The sequence below is a fragment of the Poecilia reticulata genome, chromosome 10 (assembly GCF_904066995.2).
Source record: "Poecilia reticulata chromosome 10, P_reticulata-male-v2, whole genome shotgun sequence".
Classification (NCBI taxonomy): Eukaryota; Metazoa; Chordata; class Actinopteri; order Cyprinodontiformes; family Poeciliidae; genus Poecilia; species Poecilia reticulata.
Genome location: NC_088839.1, coordinates 27596756 through 27619041, shown reverse-complemented (window position 1 = coordinate 27619041; position 22286 = coordinate 27596756). Strand labels below are relative to the sequence as shown.

At 36.7% G+C, this 22286-nt stretch overlaps 2 protein-coding genes and 1 long non-coding RNA gene across 4 annotated transcripts in view; 1 reads left to right on the top strand and 2 right to left on the bottom strand.

Annotated features, from left to right (window-relative positions):
- The window catches only part of mtnr1al (melatonin receptor type 1A like), a 28780-nt gene extending 19822 nt beyond the window's left edge, over positions 1–8958 (top strand). The window contains exons 2-3 of one of the 2 annotated variants that reach the window (XR_534707.3): positions 880–1837; positions 6515–8958. Coding sequence is in view for 1 of the 2 variants with exons in the window: in XM_008420845.3 (XP_008419067.1) it covers positions 880–1649 (770 nt within the window). In the remaining variant the exon portion in view is untranslated. Of the gene's footprint in view, positions 1–879 lie in introns of both variants that reach the window. The other variant, XM_008420845.3, reaches the window with a different exon arrangement.
- On the bottom strand, positions 5302–16490 carry LOC145553140 (uncharacterized). Its single transcript, XR_014089377.1, has 2 exons — positions 9311–16490; positions 5302–5515 (listed from the first exon to the last, which is right to left on the bottom strand). It is a non-coding gene; the product is annotated as an uncharacterized LOC145553140 (long non-coding RNA).
- A 1425-nt stretch (positions 16491–17915) lies between these two features.
- slc36a1 (solute carrier family 36 member 1) overlaps positions 17916–22286 on the bottom strand; it is a 39951-nt gene continuing 35580 nt past the window's right edge. The window contains exon 12 of the mRNA XM_008420844.3: positions 17916–20769. Coding sequence (XP_008419066.1) covers positions 20495–20769 — 275 coding nt within the window. The 3' untranslated portion in view covers positions 17916–20494. The remainder of the gene's footprint in view (positions 20770–22286) is intronic.

Here is a 22286-nt window from a genome sequence, read left to right as displayed (position 1 = left end):
CCGTTCTCCTCTTTTACCGCTAAGCTAGAATCTTTAGCATGGGACAAATGTGATGACCTCACATTATTTTGACACCAGTTTCCTCTAGGTTCCAATAAAATGTAATCACGTATTTCTTCTTTGTTGAACAAGTATCTTAAAACTTGTTTTTTTATTGTTGTTTAATTTACCACAACATTCAGTTCCCCACATGAATCTGGGAACATGTAAACATGTGTTTCTGCAAAATCAATACGGATGAAAAGGCTGCCAGCTGTCTTAGAGAATAATAAAATGAAAGAAGTCTTTTAATCCTTTCACCTCCAAAAATCTGCCTGCAGAGGCTTGAAAGGTATTATTTTTCTTTTGTGTAGTTGCCATATCTGGAAATCAATCTGCTCAATAAACTTCAATGGGAGCTTTGTGTTTCTTGGCACGAATTTAAATAAAGAAACAAGCACAAACGCACTGCAACTGCTGAGTCTGTTCATTACTCTCATTTCTTCAGGTTCATCAAAAACATAACTTTTGAAATTTCAAAACCCAAAGAAAGCGAGTTGATTTAATTAAACAGAACATGAGTGCGCTTTTTAAATTACAAAATTAAACTCCATCTATTACAAATAATTTATGTAATTAAGGAACTGGTTAAAAATAAATAAAAACTGAGGTCATAGTTGATGACTTAACCAAAACCGATGTACTTGAGAACTGTTAGATAATTAATCAAAATGAGTTATAAAGCAAACCAAAAACTTTGAAAGCTCCTTGAACATAGAAAATTGTAGAAATCTGGCTTTTTGAAGACTAAGATGAAACAGGAGATGAATTTAAACACAGCTGTATAAATCATTTGTTCTATTAAACTTCTGTCTTTTCCTCACTTTCTGTTTCTTGTAGGAAATGCCTTTGTGGTTAGCCTGGCCTTTGCTGACTTGGTGGTGGCCATCTATCCGTACCCACTGGTCCTGACAGCCATCTTCCATAATGGCTGGATTGCAGGTTACATCCACTGTCAGATCAGCGGCTTCCTCATGGGCCTCAGTGTCATCGGCTCCATCTTCAACATAACCGGCATCGCAATCAATCGATACTGCTACATCTGCCACAACCTCAAGTACGACAAAGTTTTCTCCAGCAGCAACACTATGTGCTACGTTATGCTTGTCTGGACGCTCACAATCCTAGCCATCGTGCCCAATTGGTTTGTGGAGTCGCTGCAGTACGACCCGCGGGTGTACTCCTGCACCTTCGCGCAGTCGGTTAGCTCGCTGTACACCATCACAGTGGTGGTGGTGCACTTCATTCTGCCCATGAGCATCGTCACCTATTGCTACCTGCGCATCTGGATTCTGGTGATCCAGGTCAGACGCAGGGTAAAGCCAGACTCGCGGCCCAAAATCAAACCGCACGACCTTCGCAACTTTCTCACCATGTTCGTGGTGTTCGTGCTATTCGCTGTGTGCTGGGCGCCGCTGAACCTGATTGGCCTGGTGGTGGCGCTGGACTCCAGGCTGAGTCGAGCCATCCCAGAGTGGCTGTTCACAGCCAGCTACTTCATGGCGTACTTCAACAGCTGCCTCAACGCCGTCATCTACGGCGTCCTGAACCACAACTTCAGGAAGGAGTACAAGAGGATCGTCCTGATTATCTTCAAGTTTCACTGTTGAGATAAAATGCCCAGAGCTAGAAGTGTTTTTTTTAACACCCAAGAAACGATTATTAAAAAGCCATGAGCAAAAGAAATAAAAGACTACAAGAAAAGGGGACTAATACAAACAACACTGTGAAAGGAAGAAGCAGGAACATGCAGTATAAGAGAAAAACAGCTCTAGGTGAAGAGGAGGACAAAGAAGAGGTAAAATAAATGATGCCATACTGAGAGTTATCAGTGCTGCCTTCAGGGAAACAGAGATTTTAAAATGTAGCGAGTCAAACAGACCAGAGATTGAAAGTAACTCTTAGTAATTTGTCTCCTCATGACTGCCTGTGGTAAGGGGGTCATTACTCGTTGAATTTTGAAAGTTAATGGCTGCTCAAATTTTAACCAGCATCACAATTCATTTAAATGTTGGACCATCCAAATATTATGTCCATCCTCCTCCGTGTGATTAATTTTAACACAGAACATGCTGCTGAACTTCTCAGAAACTGTGAGCTTGTGTGAATGATTTTCTGAATGGTAAAAAAAAAAATATCTGCAAAATAGGTGCTTCTGGGAGGAAAAAAAAAAAAGCATAAAATATTCAAGATTAAATTTTCTCATAATAATTTATGTAGATTTCCAAATAAATTATTTTGGGTGCAGAAAGAGAGAAAGAGAAGAACAAGACTTGAAATGACTGACTTGAAATGATTTACTAACTTTCTTTTGCAGAAAAAACATTCAAAAAAGAATTGCACTTTTTAAACAGTTTTATATTTTTTTAAAGCAGAACAACAGAGCTGTGTCTCATTAATTTAACTCAAGATATGGATTGTTTCAGATATTTATTTCCACTACTTTACAGTGAAGTAAACACACAGGTGCCTGTTTTAATATTGGCTTTTAAACACAGAAATATAGTCTTCATGTGATCATGCTAAAGAAAATCAACTTCAACGTAAAAAACAAACTCTGCCTGTTGTTTAGGTGCATGTTGGGAGTTCTGGGTTTCACCAAAGGCCTTTTCTCAGTGGAAAATGTCCAAAAGAACCTCAAATTGAGGTGGTTTAGGTGACATACAGTCATTCTGTATGAAACACCCAAACCATTCCAGCTGGCTTATTTAAGTGCAGAGCAGCAAATCTCAAACAACACATGAAATGACCAGATCTTAACCAACTAATTATTGGGCAGATAGGTCGTTTGTAAGTGACGTGTTACACTGCAACACATAAAAAGCTAATGAACAAATGACTTTTGGACTATGCACCAAAAAGCTAAGCAATTTAGCAGAGTTATCTTACATAACTCAGCTCACTTCAGTAGCTGAACTTTATGCAAATGTCCAATTTTCCAATCCAGGATTACTGGATAAAGTATGGACTGCATTGGTTGCAACGCTTGTCCCTTTTCTCAGAGGTAGTTTAGGTGCTATTCCACAGAAATTTGTACAATTTTGACTGTGATTTTAGTATTTTTATATTTGGGGACATAGCAAGAAAAATAAGCTGACCAATTAATTTGCCTTTTGATTGACTTGAAATGTTGCAAATATAATCTTACTAGTTTTCTTAAATATAAGCCAAATCTTAGAATAGAGTCTGACCTGAAGTGTTGGCTTTATAATTTAGCTGAATAAATTTGAGGTTCTGATTGATTTAACTTGCACATATGCAATGCTAAAGAGGGTTACAGCTTTATCTGGATATTTTTTGTCATCTGTGTATTACTTTACCCCAACTGTGTGAAAGTTAGCAGTGACAAAAAATATGTTTGATAAGTTAATGAACATGCAATTGTTGACTGTATCACTGTAAGATCTTTTAACAGTCTAATTGTTTCTGCTAACCTTTTGGATGGTTTAATTCAGTCCTTGTTCATCCCTCCAGAGTTTGAGAGTAGAGAAGACCATCAAACTTGACATCCTGTAAACCTGGCCTGGAACTGCAGCTTTGTTCTTGTGCCGAAACTCTTACTTCCTGAACATTTTTGATGAAGGGATGTCCCTCTTTCTGCTTTTTGCCTTCCATCTCCGTTATTGGAGGATTCTGAGATTGTTTTGCTGAGGTACCTGGACAGCTTACAGCCAGTCACCCTCATAACTCAGCTAGGACCAATGCGCTCAAAGCAACACATCAGTCAGGGTTCAGTAACCCTGTAAACACTCCTTTGTGTGTGTTCCCCAATGCCTCCATCCAAAAGGGTGTTGTGCCAGATAGCATAGAAATATGAAATTATTGGTAAAGGTTCCCCTTACTCCTGTTGGCAAATGCCAGTTTGCAGTACATTTTCAGAAAACCGAATACATTCTCACAGTGTTTAATGACAAAGAGGACATCAGAAATCCCTGCATTATAGCTGGTTTAAGAAGATAAAACTGCTAATTTTAATATACATACTATAATAACATATTAGCCATCTATGCCTTTGTAAAGTCTGTTTACAAGAGCAAACTTTACAACACCTGTTATGCTGTTTTCTCAGCATAACAGGTACCCAGCTGTGTCAGTCCGGTTGATGAGCTGACTGCGAGTCTGTCGGTGAAATTTCCAAAGAGATATAAGATAATGAAAAGCACAGCAATTTACCAACCTTAATGTAATTAAACCTATAACAGCCTGTTGCAAAATTAAAAAGCTTACCTCTGTTTAATGGTCTTAGAGCAGACGGGCAGGTTACTGCTGATGAAGATGATTAATGCAGCAGGTACTTTCAGCCACTATGATTTTAACATTGCAACATGGACATTGTTTGACTGGAATAAGCTTAGCTACTGTCTCTTGTGAAAGTGCTGAGTGTTATTGGCATTTGCTAACATGTATTGATATCCCACAGATATCAAAATATTTAGCTTCAGTTTTAAATTGTCAAAATCAAGGATGTAGACTAGGAGTTGATCTCTTATAGCTCTGAAGATGTAGCCATGTTTTTACAATCTCACTGCAGTAGGAAATGTCAACTACATAAAAGAGAATTATTGCTCTTAACTTCACAGACCCTGATTTTTTGCCTCCGAAAAACATAATGCTTGTGTGTTGGAACAAAACAGTTTAAACACTTTTCCAGCACAACGTTGATGAATGAATATGGGTCTAAAATGATTCCATCACAGCAAAGCCTAGTGTACTGCACTAATTGAGCTCTTGGTAGTAACTAAATGTTAAGTATTACACTGATAAAAGATTTGTTGCACAGCATGGCATGTCCTTTTGTGCAGATTTGCATGAAAACTAATATGGCAATGCAAACAAGGAAAGAGCAGCCATAGATTTCCCTCTAAAATCAACTCCTGTTGTTAGTTTGGCCTTGCAATATTGTTTTGACTTATATTCTACTGCTATTGTTTTATTGTGGCTCAGTGACTTTACTTAAGTCTGACAGGTGGATTAATGACAGTCACAGTACGTTAGCTTCTTTATTAATTTCATAAATAGAAAAAGATTGTCTATGCTCATTCACTTCAAGTATGCCGGACTTTGACTAGATTTTTGATTAGAACTTAGACTGATAAACTGAAGGGATTGCATATTTGTCTCTTTCTACTCAGAACAAGATCAACTACAGTGGAAAGATGTGTCAATGACCACCACTTACATAATCTGATATATAAATAACAGACCAGAAAACTTTGTTTCTGCCAATCTGAAGCAATAGAGAGAAAATTCAACAATTCCACACTCATTAAATAAACAATTTATGTAGACACTTGTGTAATCAGGTTTGACATCAGATCCTCCCAGCAGCAAGAATACTTAATATGGTTCTGAAACATCCATCCATCCATCATCTTACACCCTAATGGGGTCGGGAGGTGCTGGTGCCTCTCCAGCGAACGTTTCGGGCGAGAGGCGGGGTCACCCTGGACAGGTCGCCAGTCTGTTGTGAAACATGCTAAATAAAAAAAAAACAGATAAAAATGAGGAATAAAGCCGTGATTGTTCTGAATGGTATTCTGACCACATTACTGTGTTTCTAACACCCCTAGAAAGTGTAAGTTCTGCATGTATGACTATAAGGGGTGTTGCTGCTGATAGGCTGACTGCTTCATTCCCATTTTAAGAAGTTCCCCTTCTGTGTGCATTTCTGTGTGTGCATCCGGCTGCTCTGGGACCAGTTCCTCCCCAACTTAAAGGTCCATTAAGGACACCTAAATTGGCAACAGGGCAATCAGTTGGAAGGGGACTTTGTTTTGTCTGTGCCAAAATGTTCCTTGCTCCCATCCTAGTTTAAGTTTTTATGTGAAACCTCAAAGTGAAAGCACTTACTCTACAATTTAAAAGTTCAATCCAGATGAGCAAACATAGCACACATCTTAAATACCAATTGCACAAGTGGTGACTGATTTACTGTGTTTTAAATTAGGTGTATGTATTATTTCAAACAAAATACCAAATTAATATTTGATTTCACCAAGTTACTGGCATGAAAGGAAATTAGGTCAGTTGATTTGCAATTTATTTTGCCCAAAGCGTAACTTTAAAATGACCGTCTTGTGTTTTGAGATCTATTTAAGGCACAAGCTTAGATGTTTTAAGCTTTTATCAACAGATGTTAAACTCTCAATGTCTCTAATTTGGCTTAGGACTTTGTTTCTGTGCATTTTACTTTATTTCTTGTAGAAGTTTGATTGAGCAACAACCTACCAACACTGGTAGCATTTCACACTGTCTTTTATGAGGGTCTTGGTGTTTATTTCAAATGTTATGCACAATAAACTTACACCTGAAATTTTTGAAGCAGTATAGTTTAAACTCTGCTCCCCACGTCGGCATGTCTGGATTTACAGATTGAAGTTTTGCAGCAGGAAGGAACAAAATTGGAATGAACAACTTACTGAATCACTTTTGAAATGACAAGACTTTGTCTTTTTTTTTATCCGTTCTGTTGTAGATTTTCAGCCATTCTGTAGATTTTCTGCTGTGTGAGACCACCGCCATGTTGATGACCCAGTTTTGGCCGAGCTTCAGCTGTCGAACAGATGGCCTCACATCTGAGACTAGAATACTTTGTTTTACAGAGAAGTTTCTGGTCGAAACAATGATCACAAGGAGTCCAGGTTGTGCTTGGATTTCTCCAACACATTGTGATAAATTGTGGCTAAAATCTCTTTTTGCATTTCATCTGTCCAAAGGATATTCTTTCAGACCTTTCGTGGTTCATTAAGATGCAACTTTCCACATATAAGTTGTGCTGCTACATTGTTTGGCTAGAAAAAAAACAATCTTTTAACTTGTCTAAACAAGCCATATTTGCTCAGTATTTTTTCTAATTGATTTATAATGAACTATAACATTCAAAGTGCTAACTGAGCGCTGCACTGGAGGTGCTTAAAGGAGTGCTTTCATTATCCGTTTCTGGGTGTTTCTGTCTTTTTAATTCATTTGAAACCAACAAATGTGGTCTTTATGTTTCCCAAGACTAAATGGAAAGTCCCAAGACTAAAGTAGTGGAAACTAAACAAGTCATTTCCCTAAACACTACTAAAAAAAGACTATAAAACAATCTCAGTGAAATCAGTGAGGTGAAAAAAATAGGCTCTTTAAAACTCCAAAATGTCCTCATTAGGCATTTAAAATCAGGCATCACAACATCAAATTCACCCTTTCCAAAGGCTGCAAATCTTGGAAAACACCGTAGGCGTTTCACCTAAAATGATGGGAATGCTCTTATTCCAAGGTGGTCCATTAGCTTACCCATAAATCTTTGTTTTTTTGGTTGATTTCTTCTACCTTTCCAAAGAAACTGGATAACCTTGCTTGGGAGGATTGCCAACACCCTGCTGTGGACCCTCACTCTAAAATAATCTGTCCAAGTTACCATGCTTCATTCCTAACATAAATCTTTATTCTGCCATGTTTTTGCTCACCATAATCACCGTTTCCAATAACTATCAGTTCTAACAATTGTCTTTCTTTGGCCTGTTGCCTTCACTTGCTCCGTGTTTGTCTAATTGTGTTACATTTCGAGCTTGTATTGTATTGATATCTGTGGGTAAAAGTTTTCAATTAAAATAAAGACCAAAATCTCATCGGTCAAGAAATTCCCCCCAAATATAGAAAATCCAACATTGCACCACATGTAGAAGAGGATAATGTTTTTTTAAAACTGTATTTATTATTATTTTCACATTATAACCACAATCTTAAATGGATTTTATTAGAATTTCATATGGTAAACCAACTAAAAGTTGTTTTTATGTTGTTCTACTTTACAATAATGTGCTACTTTATGTTGGCGTATCTTATAAATTACAATAAAATACAGTTGAGTTTGTGGTTCTGTCACTAGAAGTGAAGGGATTTAAGTGAGAAGGATTTAGGTTTAAGATTATATTTGTAAGACACTGTAGTCTAAGCACAGGTGCCTAGTGTCAGTTATCAAAGGGCACCGTCCCACATGTTTCATTTGTTTATTTGAGGACTTTTTGCTATGCAGCACTTGACAGTCTGCTGATTGAATCCTCCCTACACAATCAGAAAAACGTTTAAAACATGCAAGGCAGGAATCCACTGGTCTAATAATTTTTTACTTACAGTCCATTATAGACCATTTTGTCCTCTTTGGCGTATGATAGGATGATCTGCAGTAACTGACCACAAAACTTCAGTTTCGAATTTACCTCAAAAAATTGTATCCTGTCAAGAAATTAAAAGGCTTGTACCAATTGTTCTGTTTTCTGCTTAAGATAAGTGGGTATCATTTGCTCTAACTGGACTGTATAACATAAACATAATGGAATAAACTCAACCATGACAATAATGTGAATCCTTATAGCTATAAAGTAAGTGCTCATCAAAGTGTAAAGTACTTTGATAATGACCTTTCCTCGGGTTGATGTATCCTGGAGCAGATACATGTACGGTAAATTAACATCCTCACATTCTGCAGAAAGTAAATGAGGCATCTGTATTGGCGTTTCAGAGGAGCCCAATGAGGGTAGTTGCAAATTTAATTGGCCCACTGAGGATGCAAATATACAGAATCAGCCTTTTACCTGTAGTTATGTGCATTAACTAATAAGGTATTTTTCTTGTTAGTGCTGAAGAACAATGCAATGAGCCAAGCTTTGTTGACGTTTTATGTATTTGGAACAGCAGCAGCAAAAAAATAAAAGAAAATTTAATGCTGTGTCTGTATGTGTGGTCCAAGGCCAGCCAGCTGCAATAGGAGCTATCAGTATTCAGTCAAAGAATGTAATCGTTTTCCTTTCATACGCTGTTTTTGCACATCGCCATGAAGAATGTTTCCTCTGAATGTCTGTAATGTTGACGAGACAAAAGAAACCCACTGAATCCTGGAAAACATGTCTTAATAAATGAACGTTCACTGTGAAATGCCTCCCTTGTTGCCTTTTTTTCCCCAGCCTTGCAGCACTGTACGTCTTAGCACTTTATACTTGGAAGAATATTTATTCTACTTAATTTGACAAATATTTGCAGAGGTGAAATTGTGCAAAAAAAAAAAAAAAGAAGTTTTGTCTGCAATGGTGCTTGTTTTCATAGCACAACTCCATGAAGAGAAGGAGAAAAATGGAGTCAGGGCCATGTTGTTAGCCAGTGGGTTTTTCCTGTGAGTCAGAATACTAACTGAAGAGGACAGAGAAATCACTAATGTTGTGTTACTCTGTGATTTTTGTCGACAGAAACCTGACAGCTGTCTGTTTTCGCCGTGGTTACACACACATACCTGTACAAACTCCGTCCCAACACCATCCTCTGTAGTCTGAAGGTGATGGTTGCGCCAACAGCAGGATCTGACAGCCAAGCTGTCGCCAGAAGCAACACTGCAAGTCAAGCACCGTCTCCACCAGGGGGTGAGGCGAGGAAATGAATTCAGACGGCACATGAGGAGAAAGATAAATAGAGGAATGGAGAGAAAACAGGGCAGTGATAGCACTGAGGAATGACTTGACATCTAGACAATGAAACGTAGATTATATTTTAAAAGCAAATTTAAATGATAATCTCTGTCGACCCATGCAGGTGAATCTTATGTCAAGTGTTTGAGTTCATTCTTAATTATTAAAAACAAAACATCTACAGACTCATTTCAGAGACTAAACACTTAAGTCTACACTTCACAGCCTGACTGAAACTAGAATCAAGAGTCTAATCCAGTTCAGTGTCACGCTGTGCAGAACATCATATGGCTGCCGATTGAACTACAGCTAATTATGTAATGCAATGAACTGCAACTTCTAAAATGTAAACTTTGGTGAGAGGAATAGTTTAAGTTCTTCCCTGCTTTGCTTTTTTGATACATCATGCTCCCGTCCTAATAACTGAAGAGCAAAAACCTGATTGGGTGAGAACTGGGAAATGTTCTCAGCTGAAAGCTGAACTTAGAGAAAATGTGTAATTAATGGCAGAAAAGCTGGACAAAGATAATTCAGTGCATGATATCAGCTTCTAAACCAGGTGCTCTCTGAAGGTGCCGATGCTCTTCACTTGATCAGTTTGTAGCTTAGTACCTGCGTTTTGAGAGGCGACTACAGATCTGAATGAAAATTCTCAACTCAAGCAAAATGTTCAGTGGTGCCGCCAAAAGAGTGTTACGGACTCATTAAATAGAGCAGGTACTCCAAGTATTCTCCATTCGATTGGAGACCAAAGTTACTGTGTTCTCTTTCAGCACCATCAAGTAATTTTGGTTATAATTTTGCTCTTTCAAACATTTTGTATTTTGAGATAAGGTAATCTTGGTTTGATTCATTACACTTGTTCATCAGATTTATTAAATAGTTAAACTCAGGTTTGTAGTTAGTTGTGCTAGCATGGTGTCCTCCCTGTTTACTTTTAACTTTATGTTTCCCCTTCTTTGGATTTTGTATTCAGATTTTATTTTTGCTTCTTAGGAAGTTTGATTTATTTTTATAATGGCCCCTCCAACTATCCCACATCCTTGGCTTAGAAAAGAAAGAAAAAAAAACATCTGCAGATAAAGTTCCTACACTTATATCTGCAGAAGCCTAAAGCATCAGGCTGCAGGACAGAACAATTCCCTGCAGGCTTCCCAGAAACATTTGATGCAACGCTGCGTGGATCAGTGCTGCAGCCAGAGGAGTGAGATGAAACACACAGCAGTCATTAAAATAAAGAGAAGGGGGAGGAAAGTGAAGAAAAGTTTGGTTAAAGGAAACTACGGCTGTTATGGGCGATAACGCTGTAGCAAGGATGAAATGTGACAAAATAAGAGATCAGGAAATACAGAAAGAGTGGTGATAACAAGACAGCAAACGGAAGGATTTTAAATGTCGGAAAGGGAAGAACTTTGAAAAATCAAGCTAACTCTTTCCACAACTTGAATCAAACCAGTCTTATTTGTTTTCTGCATATCATCTAGGTAGCTGATAAAGTTTAGTCTAAATTTTAGACGATCACGGTATATTTGTTTACAAACTAGCAATATTAAGTACCGCACATCTTTTAATCTTAAAATGTTATTTTAGATCATTTGAATCTCAGATAAATGGAAATTATTTACTTACCACATGCTGACAGAAAAGAAAGAAAGAAAAATCATTCCAACCAACAAGATGATTCCTAATAAAATTGATTTTTTGTCCGGCCTTTTTTCATGTTTTGGTTCTAAACAGGTAAAATTTATTGTAACTTCCAAATATTCCAAGACAGTCTGCTGAATTTTTAAAAAATGCACCATAGATTGAACTTTTACTAATTTTGTCTGAAGTATTTTTGTAATGAATACTTGTGATGAACCAAAATATGAGCAAAAGGTAAGAAAAATCATTGCCTGAAGAAAGACAACAGAAACCTACACAGAGAAAACAGAGAGCCAAGATGCTCAAATGATGATTGCTGGAGTGGGTGACAGATTAGACTGATTATCTAAAGGTGAAACAGCTGTGGGGTAGCATAAACTGAGGGAGCTGAGTGGATAAATAGCAACACACAAACAGCACACAAGCATTGGATAAATAATAATTAAACCAAACATAGTTAAAAATTAAACTAAAAAGCAATGTGGAGCAGGTGCTACAGAAAAAAACAATATGGCCCAAATAAAGAACATTTTAAAAAGTGGTTACTCCAACTCAAAGCAGCTGAGTTGGAGCAACTGCTTTGAGTTACAATTTTAAAACCTTTAGTAAATGTACAAAAACAAAGTCCTTAAACTTTAGATATTTTAAAAAAACAAAACAAAGAAGATAATATCTGCTCCTGAAGTTAAGTGACATTTAGAAACACGTATACAAAGGTTGGCTTCTCGACAGTTGGGAAATTACTTATTTGTTTAAAAATACTGATTATGCAAGTCAATGTTGCTACTGGGTTTGTCTTTCACAGCTGCATCTAAAATAGTGACTCGACATTAGTTAGTGCCTCCTAAATCACCAGTGAAGGTTTTCCTCATTTACATCATCATCACTAATTATTAATGTTGTGAGAATAAGAGTGGATCTTTATGCAACAATGCCTTCTGAGCCTCTTTAATCCCACTTTATCTCCAGTCAAACATTTTGGGTCTTTGACCCAGAAGAGAAATCTGGCACTTGTGGAAGTGAGGCAAGAACAGCAGATTCTCCTTCAAAACCAGGTACTACACACACAAATGAGTTTCTAATCACTGGTTGTTTGTACTTATGGTCTGAAACTGAGGCAATTACAACAGCAGCTAATGGGTGGGTTGTGAGAAAATCTGAATTTTCTCTCTCATTAAGACCCACAGAGGGAAATATGTCAGCTTGCTGCTTCTTCAACAATGGCATGCGTCTCTTCTTAACAGCTTATGTAACAGAAACAAATTGACAAATACCATTTTTCATTGCACATTGCAAAATTCCAGAAATTTCCTCAGTGTGGGTGACGCTTTTCAATTAAAGAGAAGTACTGTCCCCCCCTTCTGCTCATGGTGAGTCACCCACCATCTCTGCAGGAAATTATCATCCTCTTAAACAGAAAACACACATTATGCTCTGCTCATCCTGGCTCTTGGAGTTTTGAAATGGAAAACAGCTTTCTAAAGATGAGGGGAAAAAAAGAGCTGAGGATCTTTTAAGCCGAACGTCCGCAGGGAAGCTCTCCTTATCTCCCTGTTCTCAATAAAGGCTGCATGCTCCAGACAGCGCCGACAGAGCTGCCTGCTCGCCCAACTTCAAAATATTTCAGCTCCGTCCAAAACAACATTCTCAGAGGAGTCCAGAGTAACAGCGGGAAGCAGATTCATGCCTGGACTTTTAACTAAAATCCTGTGGAATACAGGACAACACTCACTGTTGAATAGATGTTTTGGGGCCTATAATGTAAAATGTATTAAACGCAGGGTATGTGTAAGAAGATATGTGCGCCATTTAAAAATTCACAGTATAGAAAATTATTTACAAGTTTAAAGTTTAAATTGTTGTGCTAGAGATGGAGCAAATAATGAGCCATGTGTTTCTGCCCAAATAAGAAATTAAAGGTAATTAGATGCAATGTTCAATTTGTTGGTGCAGGAAAAAAAAAAAAAAAGATTTCTGGGTCAGATTTATAAAACTATTCTGCAATTAAATCTAAGTTCTGCAAAAAAAAATAAAAAATCGCAATCCTGAAATCCAAATGTCATCTTCAGCAATAAAACGAAGCAAATGCTCAGATTTGTCTTTTATATCTTGATATTTTAGAGTTAGATTGTTTTGACAAGATTCTATAATCTTATTTCTACATTGCAATGAACAAATAATACTATTAAATAATTTGTTCTTGTGGACTCTCTCTTGGTTTTTCTATGTAGAGTTTAGCAGTCTTCCAATCAGCAAACGAAGCAGGACCCACAACATCTTTTGTTTTTTAGCTTGGCTTCATTATAAAAGACTAACTATGCTGTTAATATTCTTTTTTTAGCATACAACACTTTGCAGTCTGTCCACATATTCTTTTATGAACTTGCTTTTGTCATTGGATGTTATTTTTACATCACTCATCAGAGCTTCAGAAGACATTTTGCATGGGCAGGTTTTAATCTACATATTTATTTTGAGTAAAATTACACAGCAGACTCAAACTACATGTATATAATATAAAACTGTGTTCTGCAGGAGGAATTGACATCAAAGATGATTGCTATCGGAGCGGATTCATCCTGTTGTGATTTTCCTATTCAATTGTTTCTAATCTGTGGTGGGCGAGTAATTCAGGTTCAATGCAGAGGTGCAATTATTGAACATACTGGATATGAAAAGCCTGCATTACGTGTATAAAAAAGCTGTTTCACCTCATTGCCGTCATAAAAAAGAGGGTGTCTGCACAACAAATTGTTGCTTTTTGAATTTGAGCCATCGATTTGTCCCATTATTTGTTTGTCTGGGATGATAACGAGCAGAAACTGGGGCATTTCAGGAAAAAGAGAAGGTGAGTGGAGACATATTGGTGCAGCAGTTGAGGGACTTTCAGATAAATGATCTTAAAAGAATTATAAGACCAAAAGCCACATGTACAAATTTATGCAGCAACTTAAAGATAAATGTAAGCATTCACACAGTCCATGTCAACCAGTTCATTTGCCAGGTTTTGTGCTGTTAGCAGAATACATCGGTCCACATTAGTGACTGCTTACCCCCAGGTTAATGATATGCTGCGTTCGGCTATCCATAAGCACAATATGACGTCTTTTTATTTCCTCTCATTGCATTATTAGGTCATGAGGAACACTTGGGTTGCTTGTGGGAATTTTTTAAAGACAATTAACAAGAACATGGAAACAAAAAGAAAACCAAGCAAGCCGGAAATATCAGAATCAGATCCTACCTGTTGTTTATTTGGCTTGAATATACAATCTAGTTCAAGTTTTTAAAAAATACACCGTCAGTTTAACATATCGTAACAGATTTTCTATTGTCAAGGATGACTCTCGATGTGAGAAATGCTTTATGAAGTTCTAGCTGATGTGAGTTACAGAGACGAACTCATCATTCCTTTCACAAATGCCTCCACAACAACCTCTCCACTGTAATGTCATTATCTGTCATAAAAACAATCTAACTCTAAAATATCCAGATATGATCATAATAAAAACAACATAGATTACAGCAGTTGGAAATAGATTATTTGATGAATGCAAGTTTTGGAAATCATTTAATTTTATCCAATATGTTTTCTCTGCATACAATCATTTGAGTCCTGACTGGGATCTGTTACAGAATTATAACCAAGTGTTAGCAAAATACCAGCGGAAACATGCAAAACACTGGTATAAGAGGGGTTTGATTGCTGTAATGCCAACAGAGTTTTTACAAGATTACATTATTTTATTGTGCTTTGAGTCAGTCCTAAATAATTTCCTGTCAGAAACAACCTTCTGAAGTAAAAAATAAATCTAAATTAGACCTCCCAGCAATGTGAATAATCTTGACCTCAACTATGTATTAACCAGCATTTTGTGCTACAATGTTGAAGACGGTGTTGAACATTCCTTGGAAAATAAATGGTGATTGGCATTAGCGTTCTTCTTTAACCTCTGTTAGCTTTGCCTCGTTAATAGTCACATAGTGTAAATCTTTTTTCTTCCTCTCTCTACAGAAGGATTCTGTAAAGTAGTTCAGTTTGAACCAAGTGCTCACAGATAAAGAGACGCTTACATCACTTTATGTGGTGAGTTGTGGCTGATTCACTATTTGTTTCAACAAGCACAAAATTAACAGATCCACCTAATAGATTAGCCAGAAAGTGTTTACTGCCCAGGTTGCATTATATTCTAAATGAACTTTCTTTGTTGGCTTCACCATTGTCATGAGGATAAGAAATCTCAAGTTAAATTAGAGAAAATAATATTAGTTATAAAGTCACAGTGAGGAGAAACAAAAACCAAACAAATAATTTAACTAAACACTGAGCAAAAAGATAATCCCAAAGATATTCTTAATAATTAATGGAACAATTTTACAGTTCTCATCGCTTATGCCATATAATATAAAGGTTTTTAAACTGTTGTGAAATGCCACTGCCTTGGAGCCTTTTTGATACTGCAGCTAATAAAACAGCTTGCACTAACTGCTTTATTAAATCTTTAAAGAAATGTTTGTGTGTTGTGTCGCTGCGCGGTTCAGCTGGCAGAGCAACCGTTTGCAGTGGCTGTGGTGTTTGGTATGTTGTCTTTTGGGACATTTGCTGCATGTCTCCCCCTTCCATCTCCACCATTATTTATGTCAAATTACACTTCAATAAAAGCCACTAGTCCAAATAAAAATGTTCCAAAGTGAAAAAATGTAGAACTTATGTTAATGTCATTCTTTTCAACAGCTACCCTGCAACTGTTTATAATGCAACTTCACAAACTTTGTGAATTATATCTGAATCTTAAATGCCACTTAAAGCGGATGTAATTTATTTTTTAAATCTTTCATCTTTATTAAAGTCTTTATTGACCAAATAAGATCCAAACCAGACACTTTATTTAATAATCTATACATTTTGAGTACTTGAGGAAGACAGACTGGAGACCTGCTGAAAATAAATGGAAAAAGAGAAATTGAACAATCTGACAAATTAAGGAAGGAATTAGAGTCTCTGCAGATTTCCACTAGTCTATTAACCTCTCAGATGTAACAGAACTGCCAGAGCAATACGAGAGTCTTCATGCATTTATTCAGCAGCATTAGATCTCGTTACAATATGACCGCTCTGATTAAGAGGTGTCATTTTCTTCCACCAAGACTCTGTCTCACACATACATCTGTTTTACGACAACTCTGAAATAACTTCTCTAGTCTGTTTCTGTTTTGACCTGGAGATGAGAAAATGAGTGTATAATAACTCTGATTTTCTACATCATGAGCGAAACTTGACAGGTTTTAATGTTGAATTGAGCAGATGAATGTTACAGAGCATTCGACTCCACTGCCTGCATGTATCGTACATGGAGCATTCTGTGATAAAAATCAATCAATCAATCAATCAATCAAATTATATTTGTATAGCACATTTCAGCCGGAAGGCATTTCAAAGTGCTTTACATCACAACAAACAGAATAATTGCGTTTAAGACTGTGAGGTCATGAGGAACTCACAGTCTTAAACATTTCCTTTGGTTTTAATGTTTACATGTCAAATGTTTAGATTGAAGCAGAAATGATTAGATGCTTTTAGATAAAAGCATAGAATGAAAGTATTTCTCAGAATGTTTGATGTTGATGAAAAACATACGCAGAATTTGTGGAGTTCAAACCATGAGGGACTTCCAGCTATCAAAGCTTCCCACTTGTCAGCCTGTCCAGGAAGGTTTACTCTGCTACCGTGTTAGAGGAGATCATGGAGTTTTTTCCCTTGTTGTTACTGGATGTGGCCCTGATGTGTCCTTAGAGGTATTCTGTGAGAGGTACTGGAGAATCTAGTCACGTTTCATCTGGTCCCTTTGTTGCCAAAGTCTAAGCTGTTCCTATGGTGTGTTGAACTCTGTCAGAGCTGCACCTGCTCACTGACACCGTTTTTGAAGTTTGTGGAAAAGATCTCAATGCAGAGTTGTGAAAAGGTGTGTGTCTGTGGTGGTGAGGGCATTATTTTGTTCTGTTCTGGAGAAGAAAGAGCTGAGCTGAAAAGGAAGCTCTTTAGCTCAGATGTGTTCAAACCCACACATGCATGTAGTGTTTATGCACATCATGGAAGAAAGAACAAGATCCTGTATCTCCTCCATCTTCCAGGTTGGAGATTATAGTTAAAGGATTTGGACACTGGATGTCTTCTTTGGGAAAAAAGGAAAGATGATGTGAAGTAGTTACAGTTATAAAGGTCTGAGTTTAGAGAGAAAGATCTGTGATAAGAGAATTAACAGCTCGTCATACCATTGTAGCCACATTAAATTTATAAATATGTTAAATTAAGCTAAAAGCATTTAACTGTCAGAGTGGTTTATTAGCTGATTTTAAGACCAATACGTAATTTTAGAGAGAAAAAACGAAATCTTGAAAGTATGAAACATAATTAAATATGTTTTGCTCGTTGTTTTTCCTTCAACTCAGTTTTAAATTTATTTCTTAAACTTTAGACATGGATAAAAGACCTTAAAAATGAACGTGTGAATATAATAAATCCCCATTAGATCCCCATCCAGTTTAATTTTGTTCAGCTGTATGTTGTAACACCATGCAGCTAAAGGTAGATTTACCTGCCTTATTAGATTATGTTGCAGGCAGAACATTAAAATGAGTATTAATTGTTCATATAAATATATAATTTAAGAAGCAAATTCTCTAATTTCAACCACTTATGATCTACATCGAAGTCTTTAAATTATGACTGAAAAATATAAGTAATGTGCTGCATTGCTCAAATGCATAACTCAGACCAGGGAGGCCATATTATGTTGTTCAAGGCTGTTTATTCCTCGAAAGGGATGAAGAACTTACAGAGTGCTAAAAGAAAAAAAAATTAATCTCTTTAAAAACCGTACAGCAGATAGACGTGAAAATCAGTCCTTTTCAAGCTCATCGCTAAGATGCAGATTTTTATTTCACTGACATTTGTATTTTCTGCTGAAGAGATTTTAAAATGATTATTATCACAATACTCCACATTACAGATAGAAAAAAAAAAGTCCTTGGGAAGTTATTACCGTTTTCAATGCTGCTCCCCGTTTAGCACACAAGTCCTTCCAGGAAGAAGATAAATGGGTATTTTATTTTAAACATTTCCTTTGCAAATGAGCAAATATTTACATATGCAACAGATAAGTGATATATTCACACACATACACATAAGTTATAGTGCTTTACACACATAAGGCATGTGGATATGACTTTTTAAATTGATTTCCCAAAATTTTCTATGAAAAGCTGAAAGGTTTTTGCTGGTTGATACAGATACATAAACACTGAAGACGCACAACAGTACAGAAGCTGTTCAGTGGACTTACAGTACATGTTGCATTTTATCTGCCAGACATTGCAGATAAATTATCTTTTATTATTTGATATGCAGTCTGTCTGTAGTTAAACCAACCTGTGAAAGTTAGGTACAAGTAATAATAAAAAATTTATTTAAAAAAATAAGACTTAGTAAAAACATTAAAACAAAAATAATGAAAAATAAAGAACAAAAAAAATTTTCAAGACACAGAAGAGCTACTTCATAATTTAGTATCATGTTTCCCAAAATCTGAAACAATTTGGATTAATATCTAGATTTATTCTACAGTTATAGGGCATTGAGCTTTTTCATCTGTCTTCTGATCAAATCCTTGTTTGTCAAGATTTTAGAGAACTCTTTTACAACCTGCACCTGTAGGTTGATTTTCAAAATAATTTTACTGCCTTCTCATACATTTTCATCAAGACAAGTTTTTTTCCCCTCATGAATCTCCTGTAACATTTCAAAGTTAAAGAGAGTTAGTGAGGCTGATGTGAGTGGGGCAAACGGTGCACAGCACAGCCGGCTCAAGGTTCAAGCATGTATTAGATTTACAGTGCAGAAAATCATCGCAACTGATGCTTGCACAAAAATAGGCCGAAAAGCTTACTTTCACCATAAAAGTAAAGAACTGGAACATTTCTGAAAAAACTTTGAAGTGATATGGAGGCAACATAGTTACTGCAAAATGATTGCAAGAGACCATCAATAAACAAAAAGAAAGATTCAGCTGTTCATGTGCATATTGATGGAGTCAGATGGTGAAAGTAAGAAAACGAGGAGGAGAAAAAGGAGGCAGCACAAGTTCATATCAGGGTGACAAGAATCAGAAGTCTGTCGCAGCAGGAGTCACGCTGCATGGTTATCCCAGAAAGTATCACTGCTTACTTTATGATTTCCATTTAATGATAACTAGAGATTTTATTATTTTTAGATTTTGGCTGAAAATGTCTAATAATCAATGTGAACCCAGATAAATAACAGGAGAGAGTTATTGGTTGAACAATAACTCTCTTTGAGATGCATAAACTGCACATCTGAAAATCTTATTACAGCTGTGAAAGTGGCTTGGACCAAAAAGCTTCTGAATAGTTCAGAGTTTAAACCTAGAATAAGCTCAAGATGTGATGGTTTTGCTGAACATTCAATGGTCCAAATCCCAAATAGAAAAAAAAAGAACTGTAAAAGGAACCAAAACACCTGTTCAGTCTAAATAAAATTTAAACTATAGCAGCGGTAAGAAATTCTCTTTACTTTCACCAACATTTCAACACGGTAATATTGCATTGGAGGAAATATTACATCTTTTTAAGTCAGTAAGCATCAGGTCACTTCATTTTATGGATATTTTGCATCGATATATACAGAGTGCAAAATATTCTCCAAATATCCCCCCAGTCACAATTTGGCTTAAAAACATCTGACCAGAGATACATCAATGGATTTGATAAGCGAAGATAAAAAAGCACAATTACTGCACAAATAATGTGAGGTTTGGTTTATAACCCTTAATCTGTTCTGAAAACATAATTTTTTAATTTAAACTGCTCAATGTGTCACCAAAAACTGCCAAAGTAGTGCAGTTTTTTCAATAAGGCATAAATCAAAGTGCATTTTTCTTTTATCAAGGCTTTCTTCCTGTCAAGATGTCAGATGGAGATTAAAAGCCACTCAAAGCTGCAAACTTGAAGACGTTTGGGTTGAGGTGAAAAAAAAATCAGAATCAGCTCTGAGTCTGGGAGTTAAAACCAAAAACAACTATTGAGGTAGTTTGATGCGTTGACTGGAGAATTTACATGAATATTCTTAGGCTGTGGATACGATAAATTACCTCTAATGCTCTTAATCTCTTAAAAATCTTCTACTTTCAGGTATTTATAATGACTTTTGGACTGAACTAATGGCTGTAATTAATTTAACGTGACACTCGTACATTTGTGACATAATTACATTAAAATAGATGTACAACAGCAGCAAATAAAACCATAAAATAAAACGGTTTAAACTGGCCTGAAAGGCCCAACAGTCTGTCCTACTGAACCATGTAGGTGTGGAATGTCTCTTCGTGTTTGACATTATTTCGTGCTATGATTTCTATGACGGCGATATAAGTTCCTAAGAGGAAGCCGACCAGCCCCACCACGCTGATGATCAGGTTCTTGATGGTCGCCAGTGGCGACAGACCCTCCGTGTGAAAGGCTAAGATCTCCAGGATGGGCGGGAAGATGAGAGCCAGGAAGCTGCTGCTGACCGAGCCGACCAGCGAGATGACGAGGTCCAACTCCGGGATCAGGATGGCGAGAGCACCTGGAGAGCAGAGAGGGTAAAAATGTGTTCAGTTTAGGATTTAAGACAAAACTGAGTATTTGTCTTAAATACTCAGTTAAGACAAATACTTTATCAGTACTAGTACTGATAAATACTAGTATTTATCAGAATTTAAATGGATCAAATGCTGTTAAAAAACAAAAGTTGCATGTTAAACCTTGTAGCTTCCTAAGCCTAAATTCTGTATGTTCAAGATGTAATTTTCCCCCCTCATGTATTTCCTGTATAAGTGCAATGCCAGGCTTCCACAGTCAATCCGACTGACATTATCAGCCCTTATACTAATATTGACCCAGATGAGTTTCATTCAACACCTCCTGCGGTTTTCATTTCTGAAAGCTCACATCTGCATTGACATCAGGCTTAATTGGTGATTTAAAAGTAAAAAGATCTACCTTAAAAAGGGGTTTCATCTTTGTGATCATGTTTGTGAAAGAGGGGATGGTTCAGTTAATAAACATATAAATAAATTATGCTGCTTTTTACACAGCCTAAAGAATCCATTTAAAACTGGTTCTTTGCTTAATTATCTATATGCTGACTCAGCACTGATTCATGCCCCCTTGAGTTTTTAAGTGTCTGAATGAGTCATAGGTCAGAGTTAAAGCTCTGAAAATGAGTGAAAAAGCTGTCAAAGTTCAAAGAGAAGAGTTGAAAAGAGCTTCAGAAAGCATGAAAACAACTCTTGATCAAGACAACTTTAAAGAAAGAAGAAAGTCTTGCTGAAAGGCAACTGAAATGAAATGAGAGGCGTGAACCAGACGTCTGCACATCACTGCTCTGATGTCATTTTGACGACAATAACGTTAACATTCAACTAAGACTTATTTACTACTGTTGAGTTCTAAGCAAGTTCTTCAACACCAATTAAATTTTTTTATTAAAAATATTTGTATTTACATTTTCCCTGCACATAGCAGTTCTGCTAATGGCTTGATGCATTAAGGCAGAAGTTCAAGCTTCAGAATTAGCATGTCTTGCTATCAGTCTGCCACTCGGACGGCATTGCATCCAAACACATCTCCTGTTTGGATGCAATGCCAGACAGGAGATGTTTGGCATCATAGATTGAGGGATTGATGAAGCTAGTTACTTTTTTATGGTAAACTCACAGGAGCCAAGGTTGGACTTCCAGGAGCTTGGTGCTGAATCTTGGTCCTAGGTCATGTTTCAGGAGGACGCTCCTTGTCCCGTAATACGGACAACTTAAGGTTCGTTAATCACTGAAGTCTACCATCATTTGCTTTTAGTCTGACCTCCCAGTTAGGACCTGAAATGCTGAAACAATCAAAGTCTGCAACTCCAGTCCTGTAGAGCTATTGCTCTGTAATTTTTAGAGTGCAAACTGCGTTTAATCCATTATAAAACAAACTCTAGTTCATTTTTCTAGAAAGTGATTTGTTAGAGAGGGTGTGAATGTGAAATTGAACTCTAAGGTGGTCCAAAGAAACGAGCATTGCTCCGGGTAAAAACCTAGGTCTCAATTCAATTGAAGT